General features: G+C 43.7%; 2 protein-coding genes and 1 non-coding gene across 3 annotated transcripts; 1 reads left to right on the top strand and 2 right to left on the bottom strand.

Annotated features, from left to right (window-relative positions):
- Positions 1-6,407: 6,407 nt before the first annotated feature.
- Positions 6,408-10,479, bottom strand: B0H65DRAFT_510629 (uncharacterized protein; the record flags this gene model as incomplete). The annotated part of the gene is made up of 7 exons (XM_062828419.1): positions 6,408-6,544; positions 6,619-6,979; positions 7,178-7,372; positions 7,479-7,670; positions 8,812-8,860; positions 9,077-9,965; positions 10,068-10,479. 7 exons carry the CDS (start codon positions 10,477-10,479, stop codon positions 6,408-6,410), a joined length of 2,235 nt encoding a protein of 744 aa, XP_062679442.1.
- Positions 10,480-11,086: 607 nt separating this feature from the next.
- On the top strand, positions 11,087-15,223 carry B0H65DRAFT_261457 (uncharacterized protein). The gene is made up of 4 exons (XM_062822621.1): positions 11,087-11,490; positions 11,585-11,747; positions 11,812-14,775; positions 14,895-15,223. Exons 1-4 carry the CDS (start codon positions 11,348-11,350, stop codon positions 15,090-15,092), a joined length of 3,468 nt encoding a protein of 1,155 aa, XP_062679441.1. The 5' UTR covers positions 11,087-11,347; the 3' UTR covers positions 15,093-15,223.
- Positions 15,224-15,234: 11 nt separating this feature from the next.
- On the bottom strand, positions 15,235-15,306 carry B0H65DRAFT_t349. Its single transcript has one exon. It is a non-coding gene; the product is annotated as a tRNA-Arg (tRNA).
- Between the last annotated feature and the right edge of the window lie 18 nt (positions 15,307-15,324).

Below are 15,324 nucleotides of genomic sequence, written 5' to 3'. Positions count from 1 at the left end.
CTTCGTAATGATTGATTAATTTAATTAAAATATTTATATTTAATTAATAAATCTTATTAGAGTCCTCGTTTTCCTATTCCTTCTCTAACTATTCTATTACTTTAGAAATCTCCTTTTTATAATTATAGAAAATTTCATCCTCCTTATCTTTAAAAATATTAATTAAAGTATTAAAATACGCGGATTTAATTATTAGTAATAAAATTAATTTTATATCCTTATAGTTATTGTTAGGGAGGAAGATAATATATTAATTCTTTCTCTACTTTATTATAAATAAAACGGAGACGTTAACACTTTTTCTACTTATAATAGCTAGAATTTTTATTTTCCAATTTTGTACTGTATTAATTCTTAATATCTAACTTTAGGATAAAACTAGGTCGTATACCGAACTATCCCTATAAATAATAACGAAAGTTATAATTATAATACTTCTAACTACAATTTCTACGATTATATAAGAATTTACTAAGTTTTGGGCGTTGTTTGCTAACGATATTATTTAAGGTTTTTCGAATCTTTTTAGTTATAGGCCTAGCTTTTTGTTTTTAGTTAGGTTAATATATTCGGTAATAATTCCGGAATTTAATATGAAAGTCGGAATTGATTTTATTAATTCGTCCTTCAACGAAGCTAATATAAACTTTTCCTATATTTTTAGTATTATTTATAATACTATTAATTATTCCTTTACTTTCCTTTTTTACCTAAATTACATCTCCTTCGAAAATCGCTTCTTTAGTCGCTCTCTTCTTCCCTTTATTACTATAAATATTAAATATAAAGGATTTTATAAAATCGGTACGAATACGTAGAATTACATTAAAAATTTGTAGTATATTTATTAATGAAGTAATTCCCGCTAGTACTTTTACTATATTGAACGGTTCGAGGCCTAATTACTTTATTGCGTTAACATAATTGTAAGGACGTTTCTTTATTAAAATCTCTTCTGTTTTATTTAATAAAGTTTAAATATCTTTATTTATAATACGGACTTTAGTAGGGGATAGAGAAGACTTTTTTACAATAATTTTACTAATATTACTATCCTTCTTTTTTATAATAATCTTTTTAGTATTTTAATCTTTTTCTATAATAATATCCTTATCTTTCTTCTTTATAATAACCTTTTTAATATTCTAATTCTTTTTTATAGTAATATCCTTATTTTTCTTCTTTCCCTTTAAATTTCTAATAGACTTCTCTTTTTCTATTAATTTTTTAGCTAAAGGTACTTTCTTTACCGGTTTAGTAATTTTAACCGATTTTTTTAGCGCGCTCTTTAACATTTCCCTAACTACGGGAGGAACCGCGTTAGGCGTATTACGAAATTCCTTAGGGATAGCTTCTTCTAAAATATTATTATTATTAATATTTATATTAGAGTTTTTAAATATATTTTCCTTCTTTAATTTAGAGTTTTCTAGTTGAAGATTCTTTACCTTTTTACGTTTTTATAATAATTATTCGGCGCTTTTAGTAATCTTCTTAAAGCGTATCTCTTCGGAAGTATATAGTTTATATTCTTTATTCGTATCATAATTAATAATATTATTTAGCACTTTAACTTATAAAGTACGGAATTATCCTATAATACTTTTTATTTTATTATTAAATACCCTCTACAAGAATTATATTATCCGTTGCGTAATTTTATTATTTTAAGCTTAGGGCTAAATACTTTAAGGAGATTATACGCTTTGGTTGTAATTATTATTTTAAATTTACTATTAATTCTATATTTACTAGTAGTTTAAGTTACTACTTTATTAACTATTACCCTAACTATATTAATTATTAATTCCGCTAAACTAATTTTTATAATATTAAATATTCTAAACTCTTCTTTTCGCGATATTATTACGCCTCTCTTAATTTAACGTTTGCAATTAGGGATATTACTAATCGTAATAATCTCTTTTAATAAACCTATAATTATTATAGAAGTATAATTTATCCGCCTAATTGCCATAACTATTACAAGGCTTACTATTATTATTATTCCTATTATTAGTTTAATTAACGTTTATATTATAAGCTATAATAAAGTGAATTTAAGCCTAATATAGGACTAAAATTAACGAAAATACAATATTATTTATAATTTATTTACTGACTTCGAAAATGTTCTTTAATTTTTTAATAAGAAACTTTATATTGCTTTTACATACGTAATCCTTATTGTTTTCATTCGAAAAGTCTATTATAGATCTATTTTATGAAATTATATAAAATTTGAAAGTTTATTTGATTTAAGCGAATATAATATTAAAGGTTTATTTACTTCTATTATTAAAAGTGAGGTAATATATATTTAAGAGCCGGTCTTTAATACAAAATCGGAATACTTTATTAATTTCTTCGTATATACTATTACAGACTACGCTTCTAATAATCTTTTTTCCAAAGATATTATATATAATTAGTATTTGAATTCTAACCTTCAAATAAAATTTCTCCATTCTTTTAAAATAAACGTCGACGTTCTCTTCTTCTTTCCTCTAAATATTTAGAAATTCGTTAACAATTATAAAATCCAATAATAGGCAGTTAAGGAAATAAATTTTAAAAGTAATATAAGTAAAATTTTTTATAACCTTATTAAGTTCGTTAATATCGTTATTCTATTAAATTTTTACATTTCCTTTAAAACCCTTTTTAAATTGAGATTTCTGAAGAACAAATTTAGAAACGTCGTTAATAATATTATAAAATAGTAAATTAACTTCTAAATTCTTTAAGTAATTCCCGGCGCGTTCCTTATAGCAATTTAAACATATTAGCTACAAAGATTTTAATATAGTAAAACGAATATTAAATAATATCGGCGTTACAACTCTAATAGCTATTCCGTTTAGTAGGGGAAAGTCGGTTAGGTTCTCTTAATTAATAATTATAGTAGTATTTAAAAGGAATTAATATTCCGCTTATTCTAATTCCATATCCGAAAATAGCTACGTTTTTCTAATAAAATTATATGTTTCCTGCGGTGCCCTGACTGGCCTATAATGATAGCACCAGTACAAGGTTGCTACAGTGAACTATGCACTTGTAGCAGAGCGGAGCGGAAGCGGTAGGAAGTACGACAGCAATGCTGAAGGAAGCAGCGTAGTTGCAAGTACAATAAAAGGATGTTGTAAAAGAGGTCTTAGAGAGGACTCTGCTCTCAAGACAGAAGATTACAGTGGACTCTGCACTGTGAGAAAAGACTATATTGTATTGCTTGACTTGTGCTTGCTTGCTTAAGGAGTGACGAACTGAAGGAGAGGAGAGGTCTCTATATACATGGACACTAAGCATCTAGAAGCTTCTGTTGAATCCTGTGATGACAAATCAGTCTGGAAGAAATGCTAGCTAAGTTATAAGACTCTAGAATACAGTGGCAAAACCTCTTGTATTCTAGTACATTCTGTGGGGACTGAGTCAACTGATTCCGTAGAAGGAATAGTTCAACTAGCCTTCTATACTACAAGATAGTACAAGGTAGTTACAAGGCACAGTACTAGCCACACGTTAACATTATATTAATTAAAATCGTATTAGTTTATACCGGTTACATCTAATTTTTCGTAAAGTAATAAATAGTCGAAATATTCTAAACTTAACGGAAAATCTATTAATGTATATTATAAAAATAAAAATCCCGATTTTAAAAAGATTTTTTATTCGTCTCTTTAAATTATCAGCGAAATGAAAGAGTTTAATTGTAGGAAGATTTCCTAATTTTTTGGAAAAATTGAAATAATAGAAAAATATTCTATCTTCTTATTATTATTATTTATATATTCTAATTTAGTAATATAATTAGAAATAAGATTAATAGGGAATATAATTAGTTGCTTTATAATTCTTAGAGTGGAAGGAAAATGCTTATAGAAATAAAAATTGTACGGGGCTTATAAGAATAAAAGTAGTACGGGGTTTCTTGCCCTAGCGTTAAAAAAAAAAAAATTCTATATACTTTGAACAGAAAAAAAGAGGGAAAAATACTGAGTTTTTAGTATGCCCTAATGACGAATATATAAAATATAAGGAAGGGTAGGGTATTAAACGTATTAAAATATACTATAAATATAGTGGTATTACTTATTATTAAATTGCTTATCGGGGTATATTTACTGAAATCCTAAGTTTACAAGTATAGAAATAGTTATAAGTATAAAAATAATTAAAAATCGCTAAATTTATAAATATTAGAATATATAGATTTATTAGACCTAAATTAAACCCCTAAAATTAGTTTAAAAGTACCTTCGAAAAAAAAGGTATAAAACTTTCGTAACCCTAGATTATATAATAGGAAGAAAACTAAATAATTAGCGGGAAGAAAATTAAATAATTAGCGGGGAAAAGGTAGGAAGAAGGCTATCGGTCTTCCGTCCAATATTAAAAAGATAAAACGAAAATTAATAAAGTAATTTATTTAGGGTAGGTTTGGAATAGACTGGAACTAAATTCGATATACTAAAGGGGTATAAAAATAATTCCTCAATATTGATTTAATATCGTATATATATATTCTAAACGCCTAATGCTTACTAAATCGCTAATTTTCTTATTACTAATTAGAATGATTGGCCGCTTTAGGCAAATAATTAGAATCGTTTAAAAAGATTGAAAAAGATTGAAATAAATTGAAAAAGAATGACCAGTAGTAAAGGTTGAGACTTTACTACGATCCGGTGATATTATCCACTATAAAATACTAGAAAACCCGAATGCTCAATTTGGTTTAATTAGAAAAGAGGAGAATCGGGGAGAGGGGAGCTCCCAAATCTCAGTAACTATAACTACTTTTCCCAAACTCTCACGTAATTAGGAAAAGTAAGTCTCAGGGGGGCGGGATTGGATCGCAAAAGTAGTTGGAGCCGTAGCTTACACCTGGCCCTTATATACCTAAAGCCGGAAACCCGGGCCGTAACTAATAGAAACCCAGCTAAACTTGCATGAAGTTAGATAGCTTCCCTGGATATATACACAGCAGTAAAGTGATGCCCCACTTGTCTCCACTCAAAATTGCACCCTACCAAAGTTTTCATTCTTCGGGTATTTAGTTGGGCCTTCTAGGCTTCCTCCTCTTTAATTCTGGAAGCTAATTAATTACTAGTTCAAGCCCCAATTTAGTTTCTTCTATTTTATAGTAGATAATACCGAATAAGTGATAAATTCTATCCTCGTTGCGCCGACCTTTACAATATTTACGTTGAAACTTCCAAATTACTATTTAAAGCACGTTCTAAGAAAAAATTATTATTACTATCTAACGTCGAAATAATTTCCTATTTCTCTACTTAAGAAGAAGAGTCCCCCCTCCTCTAAAGTTTTTTTCGATAAAGTTCTTAACTACTACGGTACCTAGCTAAGAGTTTCCCTCCCTACCCGTACAAATCGAGAAAATTAACGAATTTGGAAGTATTAAAAGATAGCGATATACTTTGAGAAGAATTATTTAAGAAGAACGATATTAATAAGATTATACCGACACGAAGGGATTAGGGTTTAATAATTAAAATTCGAAATCCAGAGTTAATCTAGAAAGTAGCTAGAGTACACTTCGAGTTTCTTATAATTAGGCGATAGAGGTCCATCGCATTTCGGATTAGGTTGTTTCTATCTCCACTCAAAATTGCACCCCACCAAAGTTTTCATTCTTCGGGTATTTAGCTGGGCCTTCCGGGCTTCCTCCTCTTTAGTTCTGGAAGCCAATCAATCACCAATTCAAGCCCCAGTTTGGTTTCCTCTGTTTCACACTCTTAACTACGTTCCTTCCTCTCCAGTTCTGCCCCACTGCCTGATTTTCTGCCTTCTCCTCCCATTTTCCATGTCCTTGCTCCTTCCATTTCTCTTACAACGTTTGACATCCGCTACGTTGAGCCCTTGGGAAGGTGCATTGCGCGCCTAGCATTGGGGCGTAGTTATTTTTGACCTGATTTCTTATGATCTCTCCTCTACACTAAGCTCTTTCAATCAACCAGCACCTTGCCCACCGAAACAACCCTCCTGGAAGTCGTTCCAGCACCCAGGCTTTTACCCTCCTTTGATGCCTTTGCGTGATGAGTGTTTTCCATTCATTGTCAAATGGTGACTCCATATGGACATGGCTTGTTTTTTTTTTTGCCAGTTGGGTATCGATCCTCCTACCACTTGAGCAATGTACCTGCGCCGTGCCTAGACAATAACAATCTCAAGACAGACGTAGGCATACACGCATACCTAGAGGTACCTACCTACGACTACAGTCACACATAGGCCGACATGGCGCGTCGTGTCAATGAAGCTGGTGGATTTCTACTTGTCTACGACAGCCCCTGCCCGCTATTTCATCAGGGAACTTGTACATTAAACAATGCAGCCAAGGTAAGTAGAGGCACACGGAGAAGAGGTAGCCGTCGTATCATCGACTAACGACCAACGCAGACATAGTAATCCAGCCAGAGGCTTTTGCAACTGCTCCCCACAGCCGGATTCCAGCTGTAAAAGTTGGCCAGCGAGATGCCATACCGCGTTGCGATGGTGTCGCATTGATCTCCCGAGGCAACTGTTTACACGTCCCCTTGGTTAGCAACAACGGCCAAGCGACATGATCACAGACATAAAAAGAGACAAACTCACCCTTGTGAAACTTTTTGCAGCCACTGACCATGCCGGGCTGGGTCGGGGTCGGCGTTGCAACACCTCCCGCAGTCGTGGTAGTCGTCTTTCTGGTGGTCGCCGTCGTTGTCGTTGTCTTGGGCGGCACGAACCCAATCGTCCGCACACACACATACGTATCGAGCCACAGCGATTCGCAGCTCTTCCCCACGGCTGGGTTCCAGCTATAAAAGTTGGCCAGCGTGATGCCGTACGTCGACGCGATGGTGTCACATTGGTCTCCAGACTTGACTAGGTGGAAGCGGTCGCAGTTGCCCACCATGCCCGCCTGCGTCGGCGTCGGAGTCGTAATTCCGTTCCCGCTGCTCGTCGTGGTGGCCGCCTTCGTTGTCGTCGTCAAGGTGGTGCTCGATCCGACGACACCAACACAGAGATATGTGTTCGCCCAGAGCCCTGTGCATTGGGAGCCGATGGCGGGATTCCAGGCTACCAACTGCGTGAGCGAGACGCCGTAGGTGGACCCAATCGTGGTGCAACTCTGGTCTGGTTGAACAAAATGGAATTTGTTACAGTTGCCCACCATGCCCTCCTGGGTAGGCGTGGGCGTAGAAATGCCGTTTCCAGTTGTGGGAGAGGCTGTGACAGATACCGTGGTGGTGCCAACCAGCGTTGACGACGACGTGGACGGCCCTGGTCCGTCATCCTGGCCAAAGTTGTTCTCGATGCAGTACGAGTTGCCTACAGTGAGCTTGCAGGCCGTCGCGATGGACGGATTCTAATTTTTACCGCACCAAAGAGTCAGTCATAACCTGCTACAGGCGGAACTGCACCGTTCAAACGGTCCGAGTTTCCGTCGAACATTTCCAGCGGCATGAACTCACCCATCTCGCGAACTGCTCGCTCGTGATCCCGTAGAGGGAAGCAATACTCGCGCACGAGTCGCTGCTCTCTGCCACGTGCCACCACGTGCACGTCTTGATCGTGTTGGGATCGGCTGTCGTGTCGGGAGGGACAGTGAACTGCGACCACACTCCGTGGGCGAGGAAGAGGGCACCGAAGAAGAGCTGGAACGACTTCATGATGAACGGGAAAGAGGGCCAAGAGAGCGGCTGATCTGCTAAAACCAACCAACGTGGCATGAATGCTGGCAGAACATTTTATAGATCCAGTGTGCTGCCAGGCGCTCTAGTCGATTTGGTACCGGCTCTCCGTATTCCCCGACTGAGTTTGGATGTCCGCCTCATTCCACTTTCAACATCCAAGCTACTTTTTCCCCAACATTGGAAATTCACATCAATACTTCCCATCCTGACACGACCTGGTACCCGTCATCAGTCAGCCACCGACTCATCTCGGACTAGAGCTACACCTGGTGCAAATAGGCATGATGAGCACAAAAGTTGGGAATCCTCATCTTGAGATGTCAGCATCTTTGCATATACGGCCACCATCACATATCTCTGGATGGAACGTGGCGCGGTTCGTATTCTTGTAGTGATGCAACCGTTCGGGGTACAGTCAAATGGGTGCAGAATCCTACTACTACAACAAGGTAATGTTATTGACCTTGGAAGGCATCGATACCATGGGTCGAGACTCCTCACGCGGTTCAAGGGCCTGCAGTCTGTAAGGAATCAGGCTAAATCATCCCGCAATTGCCTTGCCAGATGTTATTTCCGACTGCAACGCTGGCATGGACTGACGGATAGGGCATGCCAGAGAGAACACCGACGGAGTCACTCCTTGGAAATCGGTGCGTCTAGGATACCCTCCTTTCTATTCCTGCTCATCCCCGCTTTGGAGTATCGAGTGCAACTCCCTTGACAGTCAGGTGCTAATAAAAATGAGTGTGCAGACCATAGTACTTACAACACTCTTCGATGCACATCCGATTTTTACTGGCACCTGACAGTCAGCCCCAGGTTGGAGGTGGCAACACCGCTCTTCTCGCTAAACGAAAGAAATGAGTCAAGATCAGTCGGACGAGGGTTTTAAGTTATACGAAGTGAATCTCCGACAGACGCGGGAGTTCAGTGTTGCCGAGGCGATCTTGACTTCGAATCCTCGATGTCGAGTCTCCGCTCATCGGATGCGGCAACTGTGTCTGACCAGTAACTGACACAGCTTCTTCACACTTGCACTCGCGTCGTGGTTAATCCGAGCAAAACAGTTACATTGTGCGTGCAGCATAGGGGCTTATAGGAACCATTTCACCTGTACGGGGCAATGAGCAGCTTGTGGAACAAGCAGAAACCGTCGGCGCCTGTGAATCAGGATCCGACGGCCCAGATAAATTTGGGTTTTGTCTAACAACGATCGGCTGGGGGTTTAATGACCATACAGTTATGAGCACGAGTCATAAGCACAACCTGAAGGTCTTCAAGGTCTAGCGTTAGCTGTTGAGGTTGAAGAAGCGCCCAATGTTGTGGAGGTCGAAGCCGGCATCGTGTCAAACCCCCTAACGGGATGTAGACAATACCATGACCCAACACGCAACCGCTTAGAACAGTTCACCGGTTCCCGCAACGATGGATTAGCTAGCAACCAAAGGCTAATAGACACGGCGGTCCCGACAATCAGCGAAGAGCAGGTGGAATCACTCTGCGCCTGCACCCAAGCTCCACACAGCGTCGTTGTCCCCTGCGCAATGGTGCCTCCGGTGGGCACAGGAACGGGGAAGTCGACATACCCGTCGCCCGAGCCACCTGGTCCGCCAATGTCACCGTTGCCGGTACCGCTGCCGTTGCCAGGCTCCGTACCCGGATTTGAGGGGAGTCCGCCTGGAGCACTGATGCAGATCACGTTGCCCCAGTAGCGAGGGCTGCTCGACGGGGACCAGATGTTGCTGCACCGATCGTCCAGCCCCGCGTTCCAGGCCACGAGATCCTGCCACGAAGAGGCGGCACTGCCTTCGGCCCGGATGGCGATGGTCACGCAGTCATCGGCTTCCTTGACTGTGTATGTGGTCTCGCACCTGTCTGGCAGACAGAGCTGCAAGCCAACGTCAGGGGCACTGCAGTTCAAGAGCTCGGGATTGATGTAGTAGAGGGTGGATGAGGACACGGCATTTGTGAGTGCAATGCTGTTGCACGTGTCGCCGTTCTTCACCGTGTACTTGTTCCCCGAGACACAGGTGTCCGGTGTGGTTCCGTTTGGCTGGATTGCGGGAGGTAGAGGACTCGTACTGCCGCCTGTCCCTGCTCCGCAACGCTTGTTGATATACTCGAGCCTCTCAGCATGTAGCTCATCGTAGGCCGAGTAGGGTGATGACTGCATGAGCCGGAGTTTCGCTCCCAGGCAGAAGGAGCAAAGCTGTGCCTGCGGCATATCCTCAATGCTCTCGACCTCTGGGAACGCCTCAATCTTGGCTATTCAAGCCAACATTGCCGCGCGTTAGCGAACCTCGGTTTTCAATCTCAAAAAGAAAAATGAGAACGGTCGGAGAAGCCCATCTGGACAAGGTCACTCACTATTGCAGTAGCCTCCATCAGAGTCCTTAAGGCAGGTCTCGTTCCAGCCGGAGACGACAGGATCGATCAAGGTGAGGACGGGGTATCCAGGAAACAGGTCTGGCGTCTGGGCACAGGCGCCTACAATTCTTCTCCGCGCCGTTTGCAGAGAGGTCCAGCATGTCGTAGAACAGATGGTGTCGGTAAAGGTCTTGTTTCCCGGCGAACCGTGGTAAACCTTCTGGCCGAGATTCAGGACATACGCATCGCAGTTGATGCTCTGATACAGGACAGATTCGCATGTGGCAGCGAGACCTAGACCAGCAAAGGTGCCGGTGGGAGTGATCTGGAACTGTCCGGCGACGAGGGTTGCAAACGACGACGACAAAGCGAGGAGTGCCGCCGTGGTGCGACGGCAAGAATAAGAAGACATTGTAGTTTGAGACACACGATGGTCGACGAGAAAAAAAGGAAGAGAACGGCGGCAAACAGTTGGCACCAGACTCGGACCGCGGACACTCCAAATGTCTTGAGTGTGTTTTCCGCCTGCACCAAGCTGGATCATGAAGGGTGCCCAACAACGACCAAGGGTCAATCTTCCTTTAGTACCAACTCCCATACGTACACGATAGCTACACTACACGTTGTTACGTTACGTGGTTGTCGCGGCATGGCGATACCGCCACGGAGATTTGAGGGTCGCCCAGGCATTCACGTGGGATACTGTGCTGTGCCCCTTTCTGACTGCATGGAAACGAGGTTGCAACACTGTGATTGATACACATGATGTCGGGGTGGAATGGAAGAAGATCGCAGCCTGCCACTGTTGATGGCAGGGTTGAAGTAGTGTCGCCAACGGCTACATTTTACTCATGATCAATATCGCTACCACAACCACAGTCTGACTAAGTGCGATAGTACCTCTATGCTACATGGAGTTTCATTATTGGAAACACCTTGCATGATTCATGCCCACCAGATTACATTTCCAACTTTCATTACTATCATCCGAAGCCCGATAGGTGCGAAATCTCGGGTCACGAATTCCAGCCGCTTTGGATACCTCTACAATTGTCTAGCTTGGCGGACTGAGCGGCCCGGACTATGGCCCACAAGGTGATGAGACTCTTTTCATGCTACATGAGAGGAGCCTACCTTGAGGAATTTCCTACCTGTGATTAGACGGAAACGGTCCTGTCCTATACAAAAACATGTCGGCAGCCCTCAGCCTGCACATATATCGTGTTCAATTTTGAAGGGGCGGTTGAAGTCTTGTTGCCTTGAGCAGTGCCATTGTCATCATGGCCAATTTCCTCCTTCTTTTGGTTGCTCTTCTATTTCAGTTGCAATTATCCCTTCAACAAGAATGCAGTGCTTCGAGTTTGTGTCCGATAGGATGCTGTTCCAGTGCCGGGCATTGCGGCTTTGGTCCTGATTTCTGCGGGTAAGTTCATGTTTTTACCATTATATCCATCCGTTTACTTCATCTCCCAGCCCACTACTGCCTCTATATGTCTTTCTGACCATATCAACTTCAGGGCCGGATGCCAGAGCGGATGTGATCGCAAGGCGGACTGCAACCCGGGAACGTGGAACTCTACCAAATGGAGCAAGTCGGAGAAGTGTCCTCTAAACGTCTGCTGCAGCAAGTACGGCTTCTGTGGAACTACCGAGAAATTTTGTGAGGGCAACCCGGTGAAGGTAATTCATCCTACTGTCCTCCAGTCCTCATCGAAGCCACTCGCTGACAGTATCGGATTCAAAGCGGCCATTGTGCAGTGTCGACAGCGTGCCCATCACGCGCGTCATTGGCTACTATGAGGCCTGGTCAACGACAAACCGTCCTTGCTACGGGATGTTGCCCGAACAGATTCCGTACGGCTATTACACCGATATCATCTTTTCCTTCGCCACCATTGATCCCAACTCGTTTGAGATCAAGGCGGGTGACTCGAAAACGGCCGATTACATGCAGCGTATTAGTGCCATTAAGCTCATTCAGCCTGACATCCGGATCTGGATAGCTGTGGGAGGCTGGGCCTTCAATGACCCCGGCCCAACGCAGACGACATTCAGCGACATCGCTGCGTCTTCAGCCAACACCAAAACGTTCATCGACTCTCTTGTGAAATTGATGAACAAGTATGGCTTTGATGGCATTGACATCGACTGGGAGTATCCAGTTGCCGAGGACCGCAACGGTAGAGGCATCGACTACAAAAACTTTGTGACCTTCCAAAAGGCACTGTACGACAGGATGAAAGGCGGCGGCTTGAAGAAGCAGGTTTCATTGACTCTCCCTGCCAGCTACTGGTACCTACAACACTTTGACATTGTCAACCTTGAAAAGTATGTGGACTGGTTCAACATCATGACATACGATATGCATGGCTCTTGGGACATCGACAGCAAGTGGACCGGTCCGTTTGCCAACTCACACACCAACATGACTGAGATTCAACAAGCACTTGATCTTTTGTGGCGCAACAACATCAAGCCTGCCAAAGTCACGTTTGGCATGGCCTTTTACAGCCGTAGCTTTGCTCTGACCAGCCAAAGCTGTAATACACCTGGGTGCGCAATCAGTTCCGGAGGTAATGCTGGCAAGTGCTCTGGCACGACCGGTGTGCTTCTTCACGCCGAGATCCAGGATGAGATCCGCGCCCGTAAACTGACACCCATACTTGACCGCGAAGCAGCCGTCAAGAGTGTATCTTGGGGCGACCAGTGGGTAACCTTTGATGACGCTGCGACATGGCGTCTCAAGGCCAACATCATCAGGGATCAATGTATCCCAGGCGTTATGGTTTGGGCCATGAGCCAGGACGATAAAGACGGTACCAATATCAAAGCCCTGACATCGTCTGTTGGTCGCAAACAGATGGCAGCGCCCAACTTGACTATAAAACAACCCGTCCGCGATCTTCCACAGCCCGTCAAGACATGCCGCTGGTCAGGGTGCTATAGTGGCTGTCCCGACGGTTTCAAGGCGGTGCAGCGTGATGGCCATAAGGAGGCCATGTTGAGCACAGAAAACTGTCTTGACGACGGTATGTCTTTGTTCTGCTGTCCCTCAGACCAGGACCTGCCCGTCTGCACATGGCGAGGACACAGGAATTCGGGAGCTTGCCAACCTGGTTGCAGCAGTGGTGAGGTCTCAATCGGTTCCCTTCGCGTCGGATGCAGTTCGCAGCACCAAAGCGCCTGTTGCACAAACGTAGCGTCTACGTCCTCGTACGGGAAATGCAAATGGGTCGGGTCGGCGCCAACCTGCAATAAGGACTGCCCGAGTGACTTCCCGAACAAGATAGTGTCGACCAACACCGCCGACGGCGGTGAGCAGCCTTGTGTTTCTGGGAACAAGCACTACTGCTGCCAGAACCCTACACCAGCCGACTTTACCAATTGCGAATGGGTCAAAAAGGGGAACCCGGCAAAGTTTCCCGGCAACGACTATATTTGCGAAGACGTGTGTGGTCCGGACCGAATCAAGGTGGCCACCGAAGTCACTGGCCTCTATTCCGGGACAAACAGTGGCTGCATCGGCGGGGCCTGGGCGTATTGCTGTAAGCCGCCAGCGGCCTTGGTCCCGCGAGGCGACGATGATCCCTATGGCGGCGTGCAAAATAAGGAGTTCCAGACGCTGCTGGAAGATTACATGCAAAACCCAACATGTCCAGCCACCGTTCTTTTTTTCGATCCTGGTGACATGTTCACCGGAGCTGCGAACCAGAAACGTTCTCTGGAGTTGGAGGCTGCTGAGCACCGCGTCCTCTATGGAAGAGCTTCCGACTGTAAGCTCGATCACTACATAAGGCTCGCACAGTTTGCCGCGCTGATGCTCACGGCGGCAGAAATTGTGCTTAAGCAATTCTCGCTTGTATGGAACGATATTTTTGCCGGCCACTACGACACAGCTCTTGAGGCTGACAACCTACGGGCGTATTTCAACAGGCACTCAGATATTTTGGACCCACATTCACTCATCAACTATGTCCTCCTCAACCCCTTGCGCGCTGGCCCAGGCATAAGGCAAAATCAGCGAACGGAGCAAGCATTTTGTCACCATGTCGGCACGCAGAGGAAGCGCGACATCCAGTTGCGGTCTTCCAGCGCGGCTGTCAAACTGGTTAGCCGGTACGTCTGGTGGATGGATGCGGGAAATAACGGGCAGCCCGACATGGGCGTCATCCTCGAGGGCATCTTGAACGGCGATCTAAGCCCACACTACGCCCGGTGGCAGTGGATTGACGGAGCGCAGCGGACCGGTCCCATGCTCGAGATGGCGTACTGGATCGGACCGAACCCTGGCCAACCGAGTGGGAGCCAGTACGACCGGTATCGAGACACGCACACGCTCAACCATGGCGAGCCAGATAGATGGGTCGTGTTTCACTTCCACATCAACGCGGATTTTGACAATTACCCGTACCTGAGAGAAACCAACGGGCATACTTATATCGGTGTGCAAAGCATCCAAGTCTTCCACGCCCACGAATCCACCGGCCTTACAAATGGGGGTGCGTGGCGAGTTCAAGGTAATAGGAATTTGGATACGCGGGTTGAAAGAGACGGCTTCGTATGCCCAGAAGACGAGCTATGGTACATTGGCACGGATGAGGGCCTTCCTTCTGGGAGTGATCAGCTTCAGCAAAACCTGCGGCAATGGGCCCAGAACCTATTCAATGACGGCTATTTGTCAAGTGAGAGTATTGCACTCATCATGCGGGTAAGTACAGATTGAACTGACTGAAGATATCTAACTGGGGCCGTCCCTTGCCCTCACCAAGAACCTTCAGTTCCCTGTGCGCTCTCGATCTAGTTACTAACGCCCCTCTGTGCTGATAGAACCTGGTATTCTACAACAATGGTGAAATCAACGTTCACGATAGCTCAACTGCGGATTTCATGGGATATTGGGATCGAAACCCAAGATACCAGCAATCTATGTACACCATCAATTGGTTCCGCAGATATGACCAGACTGGACATTACGACTTTGTATTATCACCGTCGGAACCACCCCCGCAGAACCCTGGAACATAAAAGAGGAAGAATATTGATGATCCGAAGAAAGAGCGAAAAGCGGAATAACGAAGTGTCGTTCTAGCCCTCGTGCAAGCATCCATGTGAATGGTGGGGGTACCCAAACATAGTAAAGAAAAAGGCAAAAATAGGAAAAAGAAATCGATCCACCCAGGGGTCGAACCTGGAACCTCCTGATTCGTAGTCAGACGCTCTGCCATTGAGCCAGCGGACCTTGATTGGAGATACGGTC

The sequence above is a fragment of the Neurospora tetraspora genome (assembly GCF_033439725.1).
Source record: "Neurospora tetraspora strain CBS 560.94 chromosome Unknown B0H65scaffold_6, whole genome shotgun sequence".
NCBI lineage: Eukaryota > Fungi > Ascomycota > Sordariomycetes > Sordariales > Sordariaceae > Neurospora > Neurospora tetraspora.
The sequence above is the reverse complement of the archived record's forward strand: the minus strand, read 5'-3'. Positions and strand labels throughout refer to the sequence as shown.